At 44.5% G+C, this 21,003-nt stretch overlaps 1 protein-coding gene across 1 annotated transcript; it reads right to left on the reverse strand.

Moving 5' to 3' along the window:
• Positions 1–4,485: 4,485 nt before the first annotated feature.
• On the reverse strand, positions 4,486–20,534 carry LOC310784881 (B-cell receptor CD22-like; the record flags this gene model as incomplete). Its single annotated transcript, XM_083645915.1, has 8 exons — positions 4,486–4,664; positions 8,556–8,694; positions 10,376–10,512; positions 12,685–12,841; positions 14,249–14,409; positions 17,760–17,913; positions 19,854–19,979; positions 20,451–20,534. 8 exons carry the CDS (start codon positions 20,532–20,534, stop codon positions 4,486–4,488), a joined length of 1,137 nt encoding a protein of 378 aa, XP_083502041.1.
• Between the last annotated feature and the right edge of the window lie 469 nt (positions 20,535–21,003).

The raw sequence follows: 21,003 nt of genomic DNA on the forward strand, positions 1-21,003 counted from the left end.
CCCCCCGGCCTGCTGGCCCAGCGCCATGGGAAAAAGATGTGCCGTTGCACTGAGATGAGTGCAGTGGAATGCCACTTTGAGATTGTTGCATTCTTTGCAAGAGTTTATTTTATTTCATTTGCAGGCGAATACGACAAAGCGACACAGTACAAGTTGATCTTCACAAGAAAAATATGTCTCAAAAAGAGATGTGCAGATCTATAGATTAATTTACATTCTTATCAAACGTTACTGTACGGTGGGCTGCAGAGTGTTCACATGCCGAGAGTATAACTCACGTAAATATGATGTCACCATTTTAGACTACCTCTTAGCTTAGCCTGCATGTCCCACATTGTCCCACATTAACTTACTGTTTTGTCCCACATTTGGTGGATGGACATCTGGTCACATGACACCAATTTAAAGATTAAAAGATTAAAACACGATATTAGACATGTGATATTAGATCTAGGAATTCACAGGGACTGACTGAACAATTCCACATCGGTAACGTTTTACAATGCAGTACACAAAATTGTGGAATATACTAAGGAACGAGTCACGAATCAGTAGTGACCCGGTAATTAATGAAGCGTTAAGGAGTAATTAGTTCCTGAATAAACCGAGGACTATATTAGTATAATGATGAGTTACTAGAGAACAGACTGGGAAATGCTATTCGTTAGGTAATGACTAGTTCATAAATACCTGTGACTGACTAGACTGTCTGTCATGAGTAGTTCCTGATTAACATGAGCCATTCACTGAGCAGCAAAACCCTAATAACGACTCATCAGTTATAATCGATACGCAGCACTGTTTTTGTCCACCAGTAAAGTGTTACATCATACTGAGTAGTTACTAAGTAAGTAAAGTGTTACATCATACTGAGTAGTTACTAAGTCATGTGGAATGAAGTGAGTAGTAGGGGTGCTCCGATCCGGCTAAGCCACGATCCGATCCGATTCCGATTCCTGGGGTCACGATCCGATTCCAGAATCGATTCTCGATTCCAACGATTCTCGATTCCAACGATTCTCGATTCCAGAATCTAGAATCGATTCTCAATTATGTAGTTTTATATTGCAATAACACGCAAAGTTAAATCTAAGACAAAAAATGACAAATGTATTAATGCTGAACTTCAAATTCAACTTCTGTATTACAGTCAGGGCCTAAATTCATTTAGCAAACTAGGGGGGAATTGCCCCCTTATGTTCTTCAGATAAGATGGATTTATAGGCTGGGGGGGATCTGTAGACTTCGAGAAGGAGTTATAGATTTTGGGGGGAATACATTAACCAGAGTTCTTAAGTGCAAGAGGTGGTGGCACCGTGGCAGTACAGTACACAAATGACATGAACATTTGGACACTTATTCAGCCGGTATATTGCATGTTGCGTTCAGGTGCACTGTAAAAAAAAAAAAAAAAAAATTACAATACGAAGAAGAATCGATTCTTGGGAGTTTGGAATCGATCCAGGAATCGTGGCATTAAGAATCACGATCCTTTCAAGAATCGATTTTTTTTGGAGCACCCCTAGTGAGTAGGTAGGAGAATTCATGAAGTAATGAGCGATTACTTAGTAACTACTCAGTATGACATATCACCTTTCTTGATGGGGTTGGACAAAAATAGATTTTTGTTTATTTGAGCCATTATGTTGCGTTCATGTGCTGAACAAAAGCTGCAACATCCGGGTCTTCCAAGTCGGCTGCTGAACAGCGTGACATTCATGTGCTTTTTTGTCGGAAAGTCACAGTTACTGAGGGATTCTGATATCAGACTGAATGGTCACCTCGTTACACTCATTTCCATCTTCTTCAGAAGCAGCCCAAAGCTGAACTCAGTGGAGTGGGTGGATTCAAAGGTCTGGACCCGGGGCAAGGATTCTGATGCACTGGCTCCTTTCAGCGCAATCTGATCGGGTAAAGCCGTTTACGGGAATTATTTTCGTGATGCTGCTAACTCCAAGCTAGCCGTCGCTCTTCTGTTTGCTATATCGATATGTATTTAAGCTTCATGACTTTGAAGGTGATCTTTGGTAACTGTCGTATAAAAGTCACAATGCCTTCTTCTCATCGCAATTGTGGTTACCGTGGCGATGGCTTGAACGAATCAGGTGGTCCACATCGGTTCATGGTGTCCTGGTTCTCATGGCGACGGGGTTTTCATAACAGTGTGCATCGACAGAGGGCGTCGTCGATCTAGGCTGCCAGGGGATACATGTTGGGGCACACGCGCACGCACACGCACACACACACACACACACACACACACACACACACACACACACACACACACACACACACACACACACACACACACACACACACACACACACACACAGATGAAAGCACTTGCTGTAATCTTGTTTGCTTGTCATCATTTATAACAGACTTGGTAAACAGTTTAATTCTTTTTTTTTAGGGGGTGGGGGTAACTTTACATTAACATGATATTTGTTAAACAACACCACGAGATTGGGTTATTGCGATTGTCATTGAACCGTTAAAATTAAGTTATGAAGGTTTGACCCAACACAACAGGAATGATTCTGTTCGGTTTGTATTGAAGTTTGAACGATGAACACTTATAGCCTATATATCCATCTAGGAAAATCAGTTAGCAGAAATCAAATGACAGAGGCGATCCTCTCGTCAAAGCTGGACTATGTAACGGGGCTGCTTAGTTCTTCAAGCTTCCCTCAGCAGGGTTGTGATGTCAAATCCACCTGACTCGTCAGCAGGAAGGTCACAAAGAGGGGCTGCTGCGACAGAAGAACGCCGTCACGTCCCGTCTAAGTGGAGCAGCGTGGATTCGGCCTAGTTGCGTGGATTCGGCGTGGTGCTGGTGGGAAATGTGAGTGTGCAGGAAGTGACCAGGCAATTACAAGCAACCTACACGCGCAAAACTGCCGAGTGGAGCTTTAGCATGAAGCCAGGCTTTCATCATAGGCCCATCAAATGGTGGAGCTGAAGTCTCACTTTCAAACTTTTCAAACCTCGTCTTAACGAGGCCGACACTAATCAGGGATCAATTAGCGGGAAAAGAAAACAAATAAAGCTTTGGTTTATAGATGTCTGTACCTGGTTTATACAATAGATGTCTGTACCTGGTTTATACAATAGATGTCTGTACCTGGTTTATACTATAGATGTGTGTACCTGGTTTATACTATAGATGTGTGTACCTGGCTTATACTATAGATGTGTGTACCTGGTTTATACTATAGATGTCTGTACCTGGTTTATACTATAGATGTCTGTACCTGGTTTATACAATAGATGTGTGTACCTGGTTTATACAATAGATGTGTGTACCTGGTTTATACAATAGATGTGTGTACCTGGTTTATACAATAGATGTGTGTACCTGGTTTATACAATAGATGTGTGTACCTGGTTTATACAATAGATGTCTGTACCTGGTTTATACAATAGATGTGTGTACCTGGTTTATACAATAGATGTGTGTACCTGGTTTATACTATAGATGTGTGTACCTGGTTTATACAATAGATGTGTGTACCTGGTTTATACTATAGATGTCTGTACCTGGTTTATACAATAGATGTGTGTACCTGGTTTATACTATAGATGTCTGTACCTGGTTTATACAATAGATGTGTGTACCTGGTTTATACAATAGATGTCTGTACCTGCTTTATACTATAGATGTCTGTACCTGGAGTTGGTCGTAGTCAGGAGTGAGACTGGAGACTGTCAGATTGGTGTAGGTCGGTTCCCCCTTTGACTTCACCTCTATCAACTGATGAATTAAAAACACAATTAATCTCAATTAATCCAGGAGCGGTTGACTTAGCACACATCCTCCTTCAGATTCAGTTAAACACATTGAAACCCGGCACCTTCACAGGAAAGGCTTCTGACTGGAGCAGTCGGGGTTAAATGCCTTGCTCAAAGGCAGAGACTAAAAGGACAATTTGCCCCAGGATCTCGCATGTGAGATTATAAATGTTACTTTTAGATACCAGGACTGAATTACACAACTACATATAATGTGGGTGCAAAGCTACAAAAAAGATGATAAAAAACCCCCGATAAAAACAGTCATCGTTCATTGATGTCTCATGTATTGTGCGAGATGTACAGATAATTATACGTTGTCCTGCCCCCTTTAGGCCAATCAATGCTAAAGCTGGTTGTATCTCACACTCAAGCAATATGTTATGGCATATAATGGTTTCTAATCAGTTAACTTTGCAATATAGCGTAACACATCATAACAAAGTACGTCTAACGTCATGACGTCATGCATATAAGACTTAGTTTTTGGTTTGGGGAGCATTTTCACCTCCCTCCCCCTCCTCCTCCCTCAGGAGAAACCCTAGACCTGAGGACGCCTCAAAAGAAGGTGTTTAAAGTTCTGTGCAGGTTAATGTTCTCCTTTCACACAGCACCAAAGAGCGGCTTCATGGCAGACAGGAGGTTTATTACCGGACTGACTCTTTCACACACTAACTAACTCCAAGCCACTGATTAGCCAGCTTCAGGACCACTGTCCCTTCCAGGGGGACACTGGAAGGGACAGACTGTGGTGCTGGAGGGGACAGACTCTGGGGGGAGACACTGGAAGGGACAGACTGTGGTGCTGGAGGGGACAGACTCTGGGGGGAGACACTGGAAGGGACAGACTGTGGTGCTGGAGGGGACAGACTCTGGGGGGGGAGACACTGGAAGGGACAGACTGTGGTGCTGGAGGGGACAGACTCTGGGGGGACACTGGAAGGGACAGACTGTGGTGCTGGAGGGGACAGACTCTGGGGGGGGGACACTGGAAGGGACAGACTGTGGTGCTGGAGGGGACAGACTCTGGGGGGGGGACACTGGAAGGGACAGACTGTGGTGCTGGAGGGGACAGACTCTGGGGGGAGACACTGGAAGGGACAGACTGTGGTGCTGGAGGGGACAGACTGGGGGGAGACACTGGAAGGGACAGACTGTGGTGCTGGAGGGGACAGACTCTGGGGGGGGAGACACTGGAAGGGACAGACTGTGGTGCTGGAGGGGACAGACTCTGGGGGGACACTGGAAGGGACAGACTGTGGTGCTGGAGGGGACAGACTCTGGGGGGGGGACACTGGAAGGGACAGACTGTGGTGCTGGAGGGGACAGACTCTGGGGGGGGGACACTGGAAGGGACAGACTGTGGTGCTGGAGGGGACAGACTCTGGGGGGAGACACTGGAGGGGACAGACTGTGGTGCTGGAGGGGACAGACTCTGGGGGGGGAGACACTGGAAGGGACAGACTGTGGTGCTGGAGGGGACAGACTCTGGGGGGGGACACTGGAAGGGACAGACTGTGGTGCTGGAGGGGACAGACTCTGGGGGGGAGACACTGGAAGGGACAGACTGTGGTGCTGGAGGGGACAGACTCTGGGGGGGAGACACTGGAAGGGACAGACTGTGGTGCTGGAGGGGACAGACTCTGGGGGGGGACACTGGAAGGGACAGACTGTGGTGCTGGAGGGGACAGACTCTGGGGGGGGGACACTGGAAGGGACAGACTGTGGTGCTGGAGGGGACAGACTCTGGGGGGGGACACTGGAGGGGACAGACTCTGGGGGGGGGGGACACTGGAGGGGACAGACTCACACTTAAAAAAAGGGGGGGGGGGGCATAAGGGGAAATGATGCATTACCTGCCTGAGCTACGGTAATGGCACATGAGTCATCAGTGTTATCCGGCATCAGTCAAACAGAGAGGATGAGGATGTCAGCTAGACCAGACTGTGACTACACTGTGATGTGCTACACCGTGACGTGCTGTAGAGGTCACAACCCCTTATATCTCATCTCATATTTCACTCATATCCCTCACACTTTCCTTTTCTCGCCGCCTCTCTCTCTCTCTCTCTCTCACTCTCACTCTCTCGCTCTTTTCTCAAGGGAGCAAAATGTTTCCACTTACCTGGAGTCTTCTGGAAAGACTTGGGAATAGAAGGAAAACAAACAGAGAGGGAGCGTTAGCCAAAATACATGGATTATTGCTTAAAGAATGACATCTTACACCAGTGTGTGGGATTCCCTGTTTTACAATGATCCTGATCCTGTAAAGTGTATAGCCTATATATATATATATATATATATATATATATATATATATATATATATATATATATATATATATATATATATATATATATATTTAAGGAATATCACATGAGAGGGAGTGCTGTTGTAACAGTTCTATTAAACAAAGCTGATTAAAAAAATGACAAAAAGCTGAGAAAATATGTGATTTCTCTATTTATTCCTCCGCCAACAAAAATAGTCCCCTCAGCTTTCCGCTTTGCCGACAATGTAGCCTAAGGGCCTGTGTCCACCTAGTGTCTTTTCATCAGCTCCGGCGTCTATTTTCAATTGTTTCCAATGGGAGGAGAGCGTATGCGAGCGCACACGGATGTCTAGAGAAAGTGCACATCGCCCAGCGTCTTTTTTCGGCGTTTTTGTGCGCCCGACTCCCAGCGCTCCCAGCGCTTCCAGCTGAAAATATTTTAACTTTTCAGAAAGACGCTGGTGTCGGCTGCTCCTTTTCTGGTAACTAATCATATGGAAAAACTATCGCAACAGAGACAGAACGGCTCAATTGTGGGAGCAGATCGGCTAGACACTTAATATTTCTGGTGAGTGTTGTGCTTACTGCTTTTAATAGCGTAGCCTACCTGTGTTGTTAGCTTGCTAGCTGTCAGCTATCAAGCTGAACTAACGTTACTTGCAGACTGCTTCCTTGTATATTGTGCGCTGGGATCAGCATTCCCCAGCGCACTCCCAGCGTTTAACGTCGGAAAAAGACGCTAGGTGGACACAGGCCCTAATCAGCCTAATTATCTGCAGGCTGTCTACTTTTTGTCATACGCATTGATGTGAAGTGTTTTGTTGATTAGAGCAGCTGTGAAGCGGAGTGATCTACACACAGTGAAGCGCCAGTGCGTTATCATGAAATATCTGCACTGGTAGGATCCCTCTTGTCCAATCAAATTGCTCGGCCGGAACTACCTGTTGTATATATATATATATATATATATATATATATATATATATATATATATATATATATATATATATATACGAAGCAAAGAAAAGACTCCCAAACAGCATGCAAGTACATTCTTTATAATCACCCGCCACCCCATACCCAAAATGTTTGTGCCGACGAAAGAGGCACTTGGCTGAAAACATGTCCAAAAAAGTACATTCATTAAAAAAACTGTCAAATACAGATCAAATGTAGGATACCATTGTTTTCTCGTGTTAAACCCACTTCCATTGTGAAGGAGAGAAGAGAGCTGAAAGAGGGATTTTAAAAGCCCTGATACCTTTAACATGATGCACACACAGGCTCACAATGCTTACCTTTGATATTTAGCCACACCCAGAATGACAGTTAGGATGTACTGCAATGCCACCGCTCCACATATTATGTAGGGGACTAACTGACCGCTGCCTGGAAGAAAAACATGAAAACAAGGAATATTGTAAAAGCTTGTTTTCCATCTACATCTTCCAAACATTGAATTTGAACAGAAAACACAGGATGATCCAAGACATGATCTTCCCAGAATTAAAAATGCTTTCATTAAAAGCTTTTAGTTCATTGTTGAACAGATGAAAAGTGTGAGTGAAAAGTGATTGATTGAGATCCAACATGTTTCAGGATCACACGGCCTTCATCAGGGCAGTAATGAACAGTAAGTAACTTCATGTCAGGGCAGTAATGAACAGTTTAAGTAACTTCATGTCAGGGCAGTAATGAACAGTGTAAGTAACTTCATGTCAGGGCAGTAATGAACAGTAAGTAACTTCATGTCAGGGCAGTAATGAACAGTAAGTAACTTCATGTCAGGGCAGTAATGAACAGGAACCTGCGGTCCTCAGACATGGGTCTCCTGTCCATCTCCTGATGTAGGCCCCCCACCCTCTGGAACTCTCTCCCTCCTGAAATCCGTAACGCACCGACCCTGGACACTTTCAAAACAACCCTCAAAACCCACCTCTTCACCATGGCCTTTCCCCATCAGTTAGTTTTAGCTTAGTTAGTTAGCCACCCCCTTTGTTTTGTTTGTTTTGCCCCTCTCTCCATTAACCTGTTTCCCTTGGTCCCCCCCCCCCCCCCCCTGCCCCCTCTCCTGTAAAGCGACCTTGGGTTTTATGAAAGGCACTATATAAATTCAAGTTATTATTATTATTATTATTAGTAAGTAACTTCATTTTAACGCACAGAATTGACTTTTTTTGTCGTACCCACTTTCCTTCAACCTGCGTCGTCTACTTCTACTTACTGCATTTAGCTGTGGGTTATGGAGCTGAACAGTCACGTGACGTCTCTTGCTCCGGAAGTAAGTTTCACATTAATTTTCTCCAACCAAGCCAACCCATCAGAAATGTGACCCCCACCCCCCCACCCCCCCCTTCCCCGAGGAGAAGCAGAAAGTCTGACAAAACGTAAGTGTGCGACAGTACTGTACCTCAAAATTGCACTTAACAGCAGGCTACAGTCCAGCTCTTGAGTAATTGTACTGCTTCTTGTGTGATGAATGTAGGTTTACCTGCAGTGAAGTCGACCTCCAGGACCACAGGTTCGGACCTCAGGGAGCCTCTCTGATTCTGAGCTTCACACAGGTACACTCCACTGGCCTGCTGGCTGGCCAGGAGGACCAGCTTGCGCCCCTCTGCCCTCCTGTTCAGCTGGGATGGGGAGCGGGGGTTAACACGTGGCTAAAGTTGCACTTAGGAAAGATGTCTATAGGCTCTTTCACACCGGCCTTGAAAGCCGAAAAATGCACAGAAAATAGGATTCGCGCCTCCGATGTGAAAGTCGTGAACGCGCGTTGGTGTATAATTGTTTTACGCCTTTTGTCCTGCCACGGTAGGTAGTAACAGGGCCGGGTTACCTGGCAACCCGCCTCCATTTGAAAGCGTCGTCGCAGCAAGCCGGAAAAGGTGCGAATGGTCAGCTCATTCATAAAAAAATTACAGGGGAAATCACCTCATGTAGCAAGAAAGTGCACGAGTGAAAGAAAAAAAGTAGCCTATACAATCATGACTGCAGGGACGCCAGGAGGAATGCTCCGTGCGGTTAGGCTTTATGCTCAAACGATGTTGACATTAGTAGGTAAAATTAACGGATATAATAATAAGCTTCAGAGGGCTATAGCTGTCTGTGGCGAGTTGGTCTGAGGAGCAGATGCATGCGTTTTGATATTAAGGCGAGTCCGCCCACCATGCGAGTGGTGCTCGCCTTTCAATCCGGGAGCAGGGGATTTCACCTGAAAGTACACTGCAGGACGGGAATGTGGCCGTGCTGCTTGGCTCTGTGTGAAAGCAATTTCTGTGGCGAGGCTACAGGCTTTGCGGGACTCCTAAACTGCTTTTTTGCCGCGATCTGTGTGTGAAAGAGCCTTATATGAGATACCCCTGTCTTACTTCTCCGCCCAAGGGAAGTGACGAATCAAAAAAAACTTCAGGGTGAAATAACAATTCCTAACCTAAGCATTGGGTGTTTCCATGCCTTTAATTTAGGAGTTGGAGTCACTCAGTGGCGGTTTGAGCCCTTTATAGCAGAAAACTGGTAGCCTGCGTACGTACTGTAGCTGCCTAGCCTAGTGCAGTGGTTAGCTGACATCACCATCAGCGAGCTCCACCATTCACAGACATCGATATTACACTTTAGGATTGTGGGTAATGTAGTACTCCTCAATGACATCGGAAAAATATAAAATAAAAACAAAACAATTAAGTCACACTGATTTGTGGCTTCTACAGGAACATACATCGTTTCACAACTAGCTTGTCCGTGCTAGGCTAACTAGCTTGTCCGTGCTACGCTAAGTCTACATTGGGTGGTTACGACATGGCTAATAATCAAAAACTCATTGCAGAATATGAATGGGGAAATACTCGTCCAGAACCGAAGTGTCATGTTGAGCTCTATAGCTATAAAGAGCTATAAAGTCACGCCTATTTCCAGATAAGGCATGCACACCAAGAGATTTCATCCACCATTTATTTTCCCATATAGACATTTCCTAAAATGCTTATAAAAATAGTTTTACTTATTCAAACCAAACAATTCAGCTATATTTAGAATCAGGAGAACATACATTTCACTCGGACCAAAACGTAAAAAAAATAGCGGATTAAAAATGTGTGTTTTTGTGTGTTTTTTTGTCTGAGTGAAATGTTCTATGGTCTCTCCCGATTCTAAACGTATCTGAATCACTTGGTTTCAACAAGTAAAACTATTTTTATAAGCATCTTACGAAATGGCAATGGGAAAATGAATGAAATCTCTTGATGCGCATGCCTAATAACCCAGAAGTGGGCGTGACATCATTGGCTCTGTAAAACAAATCCAAGCTCGTCCCACCTGTCCGCGCTGGTCTCTGTACCAGGTGTAGCGCTGCACGGGGGGGTTGGCGTCACTCCGACACGTCAGCGTGACGCCGCGCCCTTCAGCAACCGGACCAGAGGGGCTGAGAGTGGCAACAGTGGATCGAGGAGCGACTGGGAGACAAAGAAACAGGCCACCAATCACAAGGCGCTCCCAAATGAGGAACCCCCCCCCATTGGAGAAAAAAGTGACACCTACTGGGTTCAAGGAGAATTGTCTGTATTTTACAACCTGGACCTTATTTTTTATTTATTTTTAACTCACCTGGAACAGAAATTTGTGAAATTGATGCAGTATTGAGCAAGAGAGGTACGGTGGTGCAGTGGTAAGCACTATCGCCTCACAGCTCGAAGGTCGTGGGTTCGATTCCCACCTGGACCGATGTGAACACTGAAGGAATGCGTGCCCGTCCGCATGTCCTCGAGTGCCCACCGCCCGGGTGGGGTTGGCAAAATGGCCTTTCTGTGTGGAGTTTGCATGTTCTCCCCGTGCCTCCCGGGGGTCTCCTTCATATAGGAACCCCCTTCACAAAAACATGCAACATCCTGGTTGCTTATGTGGTTCCTCCTCTGATCGTTAAGGGCGCCTGTTCAGAGGGAGGGGAACTGGTTGGAATAGCGTGAACCTCCCACGTGCTATGTCCTACCGGTGAAGCTTCCTCTGGCAGGTGAAAAGAAGCGGCTGACTTGACTGCCCATGTCTCGGAGGAAGCATGGAATCAGTCTCGGCTCTCCCCAGATCGGCAGAGGATGGAGTAGCAACCAGGATTGAGTAATTCAAATGAGCACTAAAAAAACGGGGGATAAAATGGGATAAAAAAAAAAAAAAAAAAAGTATTGAGCAAGAACCCGCCAACGCAAACGGCCTGGAACAGAGGCCGATAGAGCATGTGGGAACCGTACATGTATGTCCTGTAAAAAGCTTATTTTCTGCCATGCACCTGCTCATATCCTTATTATATGATAGAGACATAACTAGGAGCACCTCTATTTACTTATCTTATCTTAAACAAGCTTGTTTAGTGGACGTACAGCTGCCGAAGGGGCATGTGGGAAAAGCAACTGAAATGATCTGGGTCAATCATGCACCAATTTCAAACATTTCTGCTCAAATGACTTAATTATACATAAACAAATATGAAAGTAGGGTCCAATTTGGAAAGTAGGGTCCAGTTTGAAAAGTAGGGTCCAGTTTGAAAGTTCAAGCATAATAGCTGACTTGAAATCCATGTTGGCCGATTGGATTCTTCAAATTTGAGAGATATTCAGTGATGAAGTGTTTCAAGTGTAGAAGGGTAGTGGTTGCGACATCCAATATGAAACACATCCTCATACCCAAACAGACAATCTAATTATATATATAATTATCCCAGAGAGTTCATCACACAGCTCATCAAGATGTGCGACAGGTGTAAACTTGCCCAGCTGACTTGCAGTTCACTTCCCTGCCTCAGGGGAAACGTTGCAGCTTTAAAAGCATACGGGCAATACTGTAATGATCAATGTCTGGTAAACATGACACCGCTGCCTGTAATACAGGAACAAAGGCAACCTCGTGTCCCGTTTGCCTTGGTGTTGACTTAAGGCCACGTCAAGACAAGCTCACATTTTTAAATACTGGCTGGGAAACAGAAATGTTTCCGGCTGTGCAAAATCCCTTTCAAGTTAAATGAGACCAAGTCATGTTGAAACAAGCCAACCTAATCTCTAACCTCTTATGTTGTGTCTAACAGGCCAAACAGTTAATAGCTCAAGATGCTGGTATGAATTGACTGGAATGCCTGCATTTAGTGTACAATTTTGTCCAGTCAAAATGTTTCTTTATTTGCTACTTTTCCCCCACATCAAAACTATTAAATGACACAACTGGAATTATGCCGTGACCAAAAACGTGTTAAACCTCACATTTGTCTAAAGACAAATTTCAAGCGTTTAAGCATAAGCCTTTAGATCAAAATGGCTTTAAGAGAATTAAGGACAGTATAAATTCAGTCAGGTGGGTGCAAACTTTGTACGTAAGATACGCTAAGATAACATAAGATAAGATAAGATAATATAAGAATGCATTTGATTGATCTACTTATGATTGATTGAGCATTTGGTGGAACAACTGAGACATTATGACATTAAATCCTAATGATCATAATATCTGAATGGAATGAGGAAAGTAGGAAGGTAGGAAACATATGAATACATTAATCAATGTAAACCAACCAATTAATCTCGAGTGACCAACAAACCAATCGGTGACTGACTACAAGAGTGAATGTGAAGTGAGAGTCTCACACTGGATGCTGAGTGTGTGCGTGGCTGCAGCTGGCGTGGTGCTGCCCCCTGCTGGCAGAGGGTAGGACACAGAGCAGGTGATGGGCTGGTTGTGATGGCTGGCCGAGGCGGTGAAGGTGAGCGTGGACGTGATGGTGATCAGTCCATCCTCCTGACTCTGAAGATTCACAAGCAGAGTTTCAACACCTAAATAGATCTGTTGTTTGGAGAATGTTCTGGAAACAGGTGAGAATATCATGAAGTATCAATCTGTTTCAAGAAGATGTCACTCGATTCAAGAAACATCTTGAAACAAAGTGAGATGATCTTGTTCGAAATGCCAGATTTTTGTTTCTCAGTTTTTGTAAGATAAAGAAAGTTTTAAAACTTTAAGATTCCAGGGGGTCCCCAACAAATTGATCAATCGTTAAACTTTCATTCACAAGAAGCATTATTTCATTCACAAGAAGTTAACAAAGTTAGATAATGTAGAAGAATGACTGTTTTGATCATAGTTTCGCTGTTATCTCTCTACCTACAATACAGACAGTGCATGGACCTCTGGACAAAATCATGATCTGACAATAGAACAATTCTCAGATTTGAGTCTAGGGACAAATTATCCTCAAATGGGGGTCTTGTGATATGAAAAATGTTAAGAATAGCTAATTTAAAGTAGTAGGCATCTCGCACGCTACACACGCTCGATCCCTAGGCTTGCCCGCTGCACGGCCTCGCCCACCCTGCAGCTCACTGAGCTGGCCCTGCAGCTCGCATACGCAGCTTGCCCGCTGTGCGGCCTCGCCCGCAGATTGGCTGCTGCGTGGCCTCGCCTGCCCTATTGGCGTGTGCGCAATGTCTCCCTCTCTCTCTCTCTCTCAGTCTCCCCCCCTTCTCTCCCTCTCCTCTCTCTCCCTCAGTTTCTCCCCCTCTCCTCCCTCTCCCTCAGTCTCTCTCTCGTGTGTGTGTGTGTGTGTGTGTGTGTGTGTGTGTGTGTGTGTGTGTGTGTGTGTGTGTGCGTGTGTCACTGATGACATCATCAGTGATGTCACAAGGATGTCACAATGCCTATGTATGACATCATCAGTGATGGTACATCATTGATGACATCACTGATGTCATTAGGTAATTAGGGCAATCGCCTAATTAAAAAATCCGGCTCCGTCAGGTCACCCGCACGGGTGCTCTTTACACCCCCTGAAAGTTTCAGCCAGATCCCACGTAAAACGCAAAGCTAGATCTTGTGTGTCCAACTTGATGACAGGCGAGAATATCTTCCGTCTCAGACACACACACATGCACACACACACACACACACACACACACACACACACACACACACACACACACACACACACACACACACACACACACACACACATGCACTCCAGCTCACTCCCACCCCTCACTTTTCCCACAGAACATACTCTCATTTCACAAGGACAACACAAAGGCACACTCTCTTTGAACGACACAGTGATACACACAGTAAATGTTACCAAGAAACTAAGTCAAAAATACACTTGGATTCACAACATGGAGGATACTGTACATCCATGAATGAATGAATGAATGAATGCGTCACCTCCTGTGTTTGTATGGTCTCCTCCTTGCGGCCCGGTGGGGAGAGCAGCCAGGTGAGAGAGGGGGGCAGAGAGGGGCAGGGCACCGGGGCCGAACACTCCAGTCTCACCTGCTCTCCCTCCGACGCCTCGTCTCTGCCACTCAGCGCGGGGGGAGGGGGCTCTGTCGGGGGCACAGAGAGGAGTCATCCATCCATTCAAGTATGGTGATATTTTACATTACATTACATTACGTCATTTGGCAGATGCTTTTATCCAAAGCGACTTACAATAACACATTTTTGTCAGCAATAGAGCAATCCACTATGTAACACAGTCTATGATAACTACAACTTCTGAAGGAACAGTGGTACAAGTAAAGTTTTTTTTTTTTTTTACAGAGAGAAAGAAGTTAGATCAAGAAGGGCCCAGATGGACCCTGAAAAGGTGTGTCTTTAGTCTTTTCCGAAAGATCGGCAGTGATTCAGCCGTCCTGACCAAAGGTGGAAGCTCATTCCACCATTGAGGTGCCAGGGACGAGAAGAGTCGCGAACGGGATGAGCTACTTTTGAGCCCCCGTAGTGAAGGAGGGGCGAGGCGTCCTGCGCTGGTGGAGGAGCGAAGGGAACGGTGAGAGATTTGGATTCTGACCATAGATTGTAAGTACCGAGGGGCTGTCTGGTGTTTTTTTACCTCTTCACAAGATGTTTCAGTTAGATCTCTGCTATAATTGATTGCTTTACTCTCCTCTCTATATATTCTTTTGTTTGGGGGAGGGGGTGGGGGCAGGTTCACCCTTTTATTATTAGACAGGTTAAATAAAGGTTAAATAAAATAAATAAAACCCCCAAATCCAAATCAGTGTTAAGAGTGACATCTACAGGTTAAAAGCATCCTGCTGAACTTGCGTTCTGCATTTTGCCAGTCGATGTCCCATCAACTTGGTCAAAATATTAACTAAGCGACAGAATGTATTTATCTCAGTACTTGAACTGTCAGTTAGTCAGTATGTTCCTACACCAGTCAATGAGTAGGCTATCTATTTATGTTCCTACCTACACCAGTCAACAAGTAGACTATTTACATGTACGTACGGTCCTACACCAGTCAACAAATAGGCTATATTTACATGTACGTACGGTCCTACACCAGTCAACAAGTAGGCTATATTTAAGATTCAAGATTCAATCAGTTTATTGCCATGTCAACAAAGTTGATAGGAATTTGTCTTGGTTCGCTCTCAGACAAAAAAGACAAGACAGTGCAGCAGCACACCATATACAAACAATAACACAAGAACAAAATAACATTCAGGAACAGTATCCAGCAGCATTGTATTCAGCAGAAGTGCATACAGTTTAAAGTGCTATAGGTCAGACATAATCAATGGATCAGTGCAAGTTCAGATGTCTAATGGCAAGGAGGTAGGTGCTATCTCTGAAGCGAGATGTTTTGCTCTTGATGCTTCTGTATCTCCTGCCTGATGGGAGGAGATTAAAGAGGTAGTGTGCTGGAGGAGAGTTGTCTGCTATGATTTTATTAGCCTTCCTGATTATTCTTGTGGAAAAGAGTGATGTGAGTGAGGGGAGACTACAGTGATGTAAGTGAGGGGAGACTACAGTGATGTAAGTGAGGGGAGACTACAGTGATGTAAGTGAGGGGAGACTACAGTGATGTAAGTGAGGGGAGACTACAGTGATGTAAGTGAGGGGAGACTACAGTGATGTAAGTGAGGGGAGACTACAGTGATGTAAGGGGAGACTACAGTGATGTAAGTGAGGGGAGACTACAGCCGATGATTTTAGATGCTCGGCGTACTACTCTTTCCAGCCGAGTCTTGTCCTGAATGGTTGTGTGACCAAACCAGACAAGCATGGAGAAAGTAAGAATACTCTCAATAGCAGACCTGTAGTGGGTCATTGCAGCTTGACTGACCCTGAATTTTTTGAGCTGCCGCAGGAAATAGAGTCGCTCGCTGGTGGGATTTGCTGATCATGAGACTGGTGTTGAGATCCCATGAAAGGGATTCATGGATGGTGGTCCCGAGGAACCAGAAGGAGGTGACCCTCTCTACCACTTCTCCATTGATGGAAAGAGGGGGAAGGAGGCTGCTGCTCTTTCTAAAATCAACGACCAGCTCTTTGGTTTTTGAGATGTTAAGTATCAGGTTGTTGTTTTCACACCATCTCACCAGCTCCTCTACTTCTCTGCGGTAGCCCGATTCATCATTGTTGGTAATAAGACCCGCCACAGAGGTGTCATCCGCAAACTTATACAACAAAACTGATCTAGTGTGTGATTGACAGAAATGTGTGTATAAAGAGTACAGAAGAGGGGATAAGACACAACCCTGGGGGGCGCCGGTGTTCAGAAGCCTAAACAGCGAGACAAGATTACCGATTTACATGTACGTACGGTCCTACACCAGCCAACAAGTAGGCTATTTACATGTACGTTCCTACACCAGTCAACAAGTAGGCTATTTACATGTACGGTCATATACACCAGTCAACAAGTAGGCTATTTACATGTACGTTCCTACACCAGTCAACAAGTAGGCTATTTACATGTACGTTCCTACACCAGTCAACAAGTATTGTCAATGCGTAATGTAAAGTAGGCTATCTATTTATGTTCCTACACCAGTCAACAGGAGGCTATTTAAATTCCTAGTCAACAAGTAGGCTAATTATGTTCCTACACCAGTCAACAAGTAGGCTAATTATGTTCCTACACCAGTCAACAAGTAGGCTAATTATGTTCCTACACCAGTCAACAAGTAGGCTAATTATGTTTCTACACCAGTCAACAAGTAGGCTAATTATGTTCCTACACCAGTCAACAAGTAGACTAATTATGTTTCTACACCAGTCAACAAGTAGGCTAATTATGTTCCTACACCAGTCAACAAGTAGGCTAATTATGTTTCTACACCAGTCAACAAGTAGGCTAATTATGTTTCTACACCAGTCAACAAGTAGGCTAATTATGTTCCTACACCAGTCAACAAGTAGGCTAATTATGTTACTACACCAGTCAACAAGTAGGCTAATTATGTTTCTACACCAGTCAACAAGTAGGCTAATTATGTTTCTACACCAGTCAACAAGTAGGCTAATTATGTTCCTACACCAGTCAACAAGTAGGCTAATTATGTTACTACACCAGTCAACAAGTAGGCTAATTATGTTTCTACACCAGTCAACAAGTAGGCTAATTATGTTTCTACACCAGTCAACAAGTAGGCTAATTATGTTTCTACACCAGTCAACAAGTAGGCTAATTATGTTCCTACACCAGTCAACAAGTAGGCTAATTATGTTTCTACACCAGTCAACAAGTAGGCTAATTATGTTCCTACACCAGTCAACAAGTAGGCTAATTATGTTCCTACACCAGTCAACAAGTAGGCTAATTATGTTCCTACACCAGTCAACAAGTAGGCTATTTATGTTCCTACACCAGTCACCAAGGCTATTTGTTGCTCTTGATCACTGTGAATAAAGTGCTCCTGGTAATTTCGTCCATTCCCACCTGAATGAGATTGGATGTAGACTCCGGGAAATAAATTATACTTGGGCTCATTGACACACTCCAGCCTGAAGAAGTATGAATCATTGTAGCCTTCAGGGAAGCTGCTGAAAACTGTGGTGCAGTTCTTCCTCGTCAGGTCTCCGGTAAGCTCCCCCTAAAAGAAGAGTTATGACTGATCAATAGGCTGGTAATAATCATAATCATAAAAATACATTTGATTGGTATAGCACTTTTCTAAATGTTCAAAGACACTTTAATGACACACAAAAACATGAATGACACAATGAATAGGAGTATGACAATTTGAATATTAATAAGTTATGGCAAATAGAACAATTGAGAGAGGCTCGCGAGAAGTTTTAAAAAGGGATAATTTTCATTGTTAATTAAATCTATTTTCATTGCTCATTATATTTCATTCGTAATATCGATATTAACAATGGCAGCATCAAATTACCTAGAATCAAACTGAGTGTAATTTTGAAATATTTACTGAAAAATCAATGGAAAATGCTAACTCACTGTTTAAGGCAAGAGTTGGCATAGCAACCATGATCAAGGCCAGTTGGAACACATCTTTGACTTTGACCAATCACATTGCTTGTCTGAAACTAACTATTGTACAAAGACTATATCAAAGTGCAGCTAATGGATAGTTCACACATGCGCTCCGAGCCCTCAGCAAGCTGTTTTTGGAGCTCGGCAACAAACCCCCCCTGATCAGAGGCAAATCACGTTGGCTCGGCACGTTAAGTGTCAACTGTCTACAGACGCGAGCGAGGAGCTCCTCGAGTGCTCACTGACGAATCACAGATATCTAGCCTGCTTGATATCTAGTCGTGTCGGCAGTGTGGTCAGGAGAGGAGAGCATAGTGAGGCAGACAGCCGGGGGGTGATGTGTGCTGTCTGCAGCACGCTACAAACAGGCAAGTGGTCTGCCTGAGGAGGTCATTCTCCAGGATTGGTACAAACTGTCCCACAACCAACGAACTAATGTAAAAAGCACAAGTAGATATGCAAATCGTATGTTTACTAAAATCAATCTATTATCCATTCGAAACACAAATCATATTTGAGATAGCCGTAAACGTAGTAACTCTGACTTCATAAATCTAACATTGAACCAATTTTGGAGAATGACCCATCGATGTGCGAGCGTGTGTTTAGAAAGAATAAAGCCGGTGTGAGAGACTGCGCTTATGGACTGGTCGGGGATTCTCCTGGTGAAATATCTTGTAATGTCATATAGTGTGAAAACCAAAACGACTCAAAGACAGAGAGTTCTATTTGTGTGAAAGGAACAGAGAGTGACGACTTACGAGGATCTTGTAGTCTGTACGCATGCTATAAAGGCACAAACACACTGTCGCACGTCAATTCAGCTCGAGCAGGAGCCTGGCCAGTCACACCAGAAGCAGTCTGTTTTGCTCCACGCCAGTCACAACTTTGTACTGACTTCCTGCCTCTATCGCTGCAGGCCGCGAGCCGCCTGCGCCATGGCCAGTGTGACTGCATTTTGTTAACCAGGGCGCGGGAATGAAACTGCCCACAATTCCAGATGATTCGCATCACTTCAGCGTCACTTCAGCGTTCAGTGTGTTTGCACCGTCAGATTCAAGATTGATAAAGTCCTTATTTGTGGGGGGAGTGAGGATGGACTCCACGGTGGAGGTGTAGAAAAGCACCAACACTGCCACAAAAGAGTATGTACTTCCTGCGGTGGCCGAGGAAGTACATACTCTTTTGTGCCTCCTTGGTGAGAGCTCTGATGTTCAGCTCCCATTTCAGGTCACAGCTGATGATGGAACCCAGGAAGCGAAAGGACTCCACAGTGTTGACTGTCACCCAGGGTGATGGGGGAAGGTGAGGCTGCGTTCCTCCTGTAGTCCACAACCGTCTCCACTGTCTTTTGAGCATTGAGCTCCATGTTGTTTTGACTGAACCCAAGTTGGCCAGATGGGTTTGAAAATTGCACGTCCATTTTAAGAGTGCAGAATTGAACCAGCAACATCTCAAGCTACATGGTGCAGCACTTTGCTGTGATAATCGCCTCATTATCTTGATATCTTGATAGAGCAAGGGAGACATGCCTACCTGTATGGCGTTCTGGTCTTGTGATTTGCCGGAGGAGAACACAGGTCGATTGACCTTTTTATTTCCTTTGTTCCAGATGGCGCTGTGGGAGCAGTTGAGGAGGTTGGCGTCGTACCTCGCGGGGGTCTGGAAACGACACGGGATTCTGAGGCACGAGCCGCTGATCGCCACAACATGTCTGGGCAGAGACACACTCCATTTCATACAGAGGAACCCTAGGAAAAAAAACATTTACGTTAGTCTTTTAAATATCTTTATTGATCCATGATCCGCAGGGGAAGCTGACAAAGTACTTTTCAGCTATTTAAAAGGAACAATTTTCAACCAGCTTTGTACAAAATCAGTAGTTTCTCCGAAAACCGTTTACAGTTTTGCAGTCATTCATTTAGTTAGTATTGAGAGTTGATTTGAGTTAAGGTGTGGACCAGTGATGTCATTTCATGTAACTTCATTCAAATCAACTCTCAATAACTGTCAAAGTACTAAATGAATGACTGCAAAACTGTAAAGAGATTTCTGATATACTACTGATTTTATAATGATACAAAGCTGGTTGAAAATCAGCAGTGTTCCTTTAAGCTCTTTTTGCATACATACAGCCAGTGGCGTGTCCAGGCAATTTTGACCGGGGTGGCTGAGGTGGGGCACAGACTCAAGCAAGGGTGGCATGGAGTGCGGCATTCCGAGTGAGAATTCTGACTTATAAACCCAGAATTATTTAGAAATCTTTCACATGTGGCCCTTCAAGGAACGTTTTGGGGGAAAAAATTGACTAACATCATCAGCAGCAGCATCATCATCAGCAGTCATAACTCAGAATTTTGGGGTGGCCAATCAGACTGGCCGCGACGCTATTTGCATGCAAATAAAAAATCCTAGGATAGTGCCGGGATGACCCGCCCTACTCTGCCTCCTGGGCTGGGTTTAAGCATGAGCGGTGATGATTGGGTTTAGGCATGAGGAGTGATGATTGGTGGGGGTTAGGCTAAGAATATCAGGGATAGCCAATCAGAGGCCGACTGGGGCAGGTCATTCCGGAGCCATCCTAGAAAAAAATACACACACCCTACATATAATGCCACACATTCAGTCTTCTATAGGCATATAAACACACACACACACACACACACACACACACTGACATACACAT

This window comes from Poromitra crassiceps (assembly GCF_964638095.1).
Source record: "Poromitra crassiceps genome assembly, chromosome: 11".
NCBI classification, from domain to species: domain Eukaryota; kingdom Metazoa; phylum Chordata; class Actinopteri; order Beryciformes; family Melamphaidae; genus Poromitra; species Poromitra crassiceps.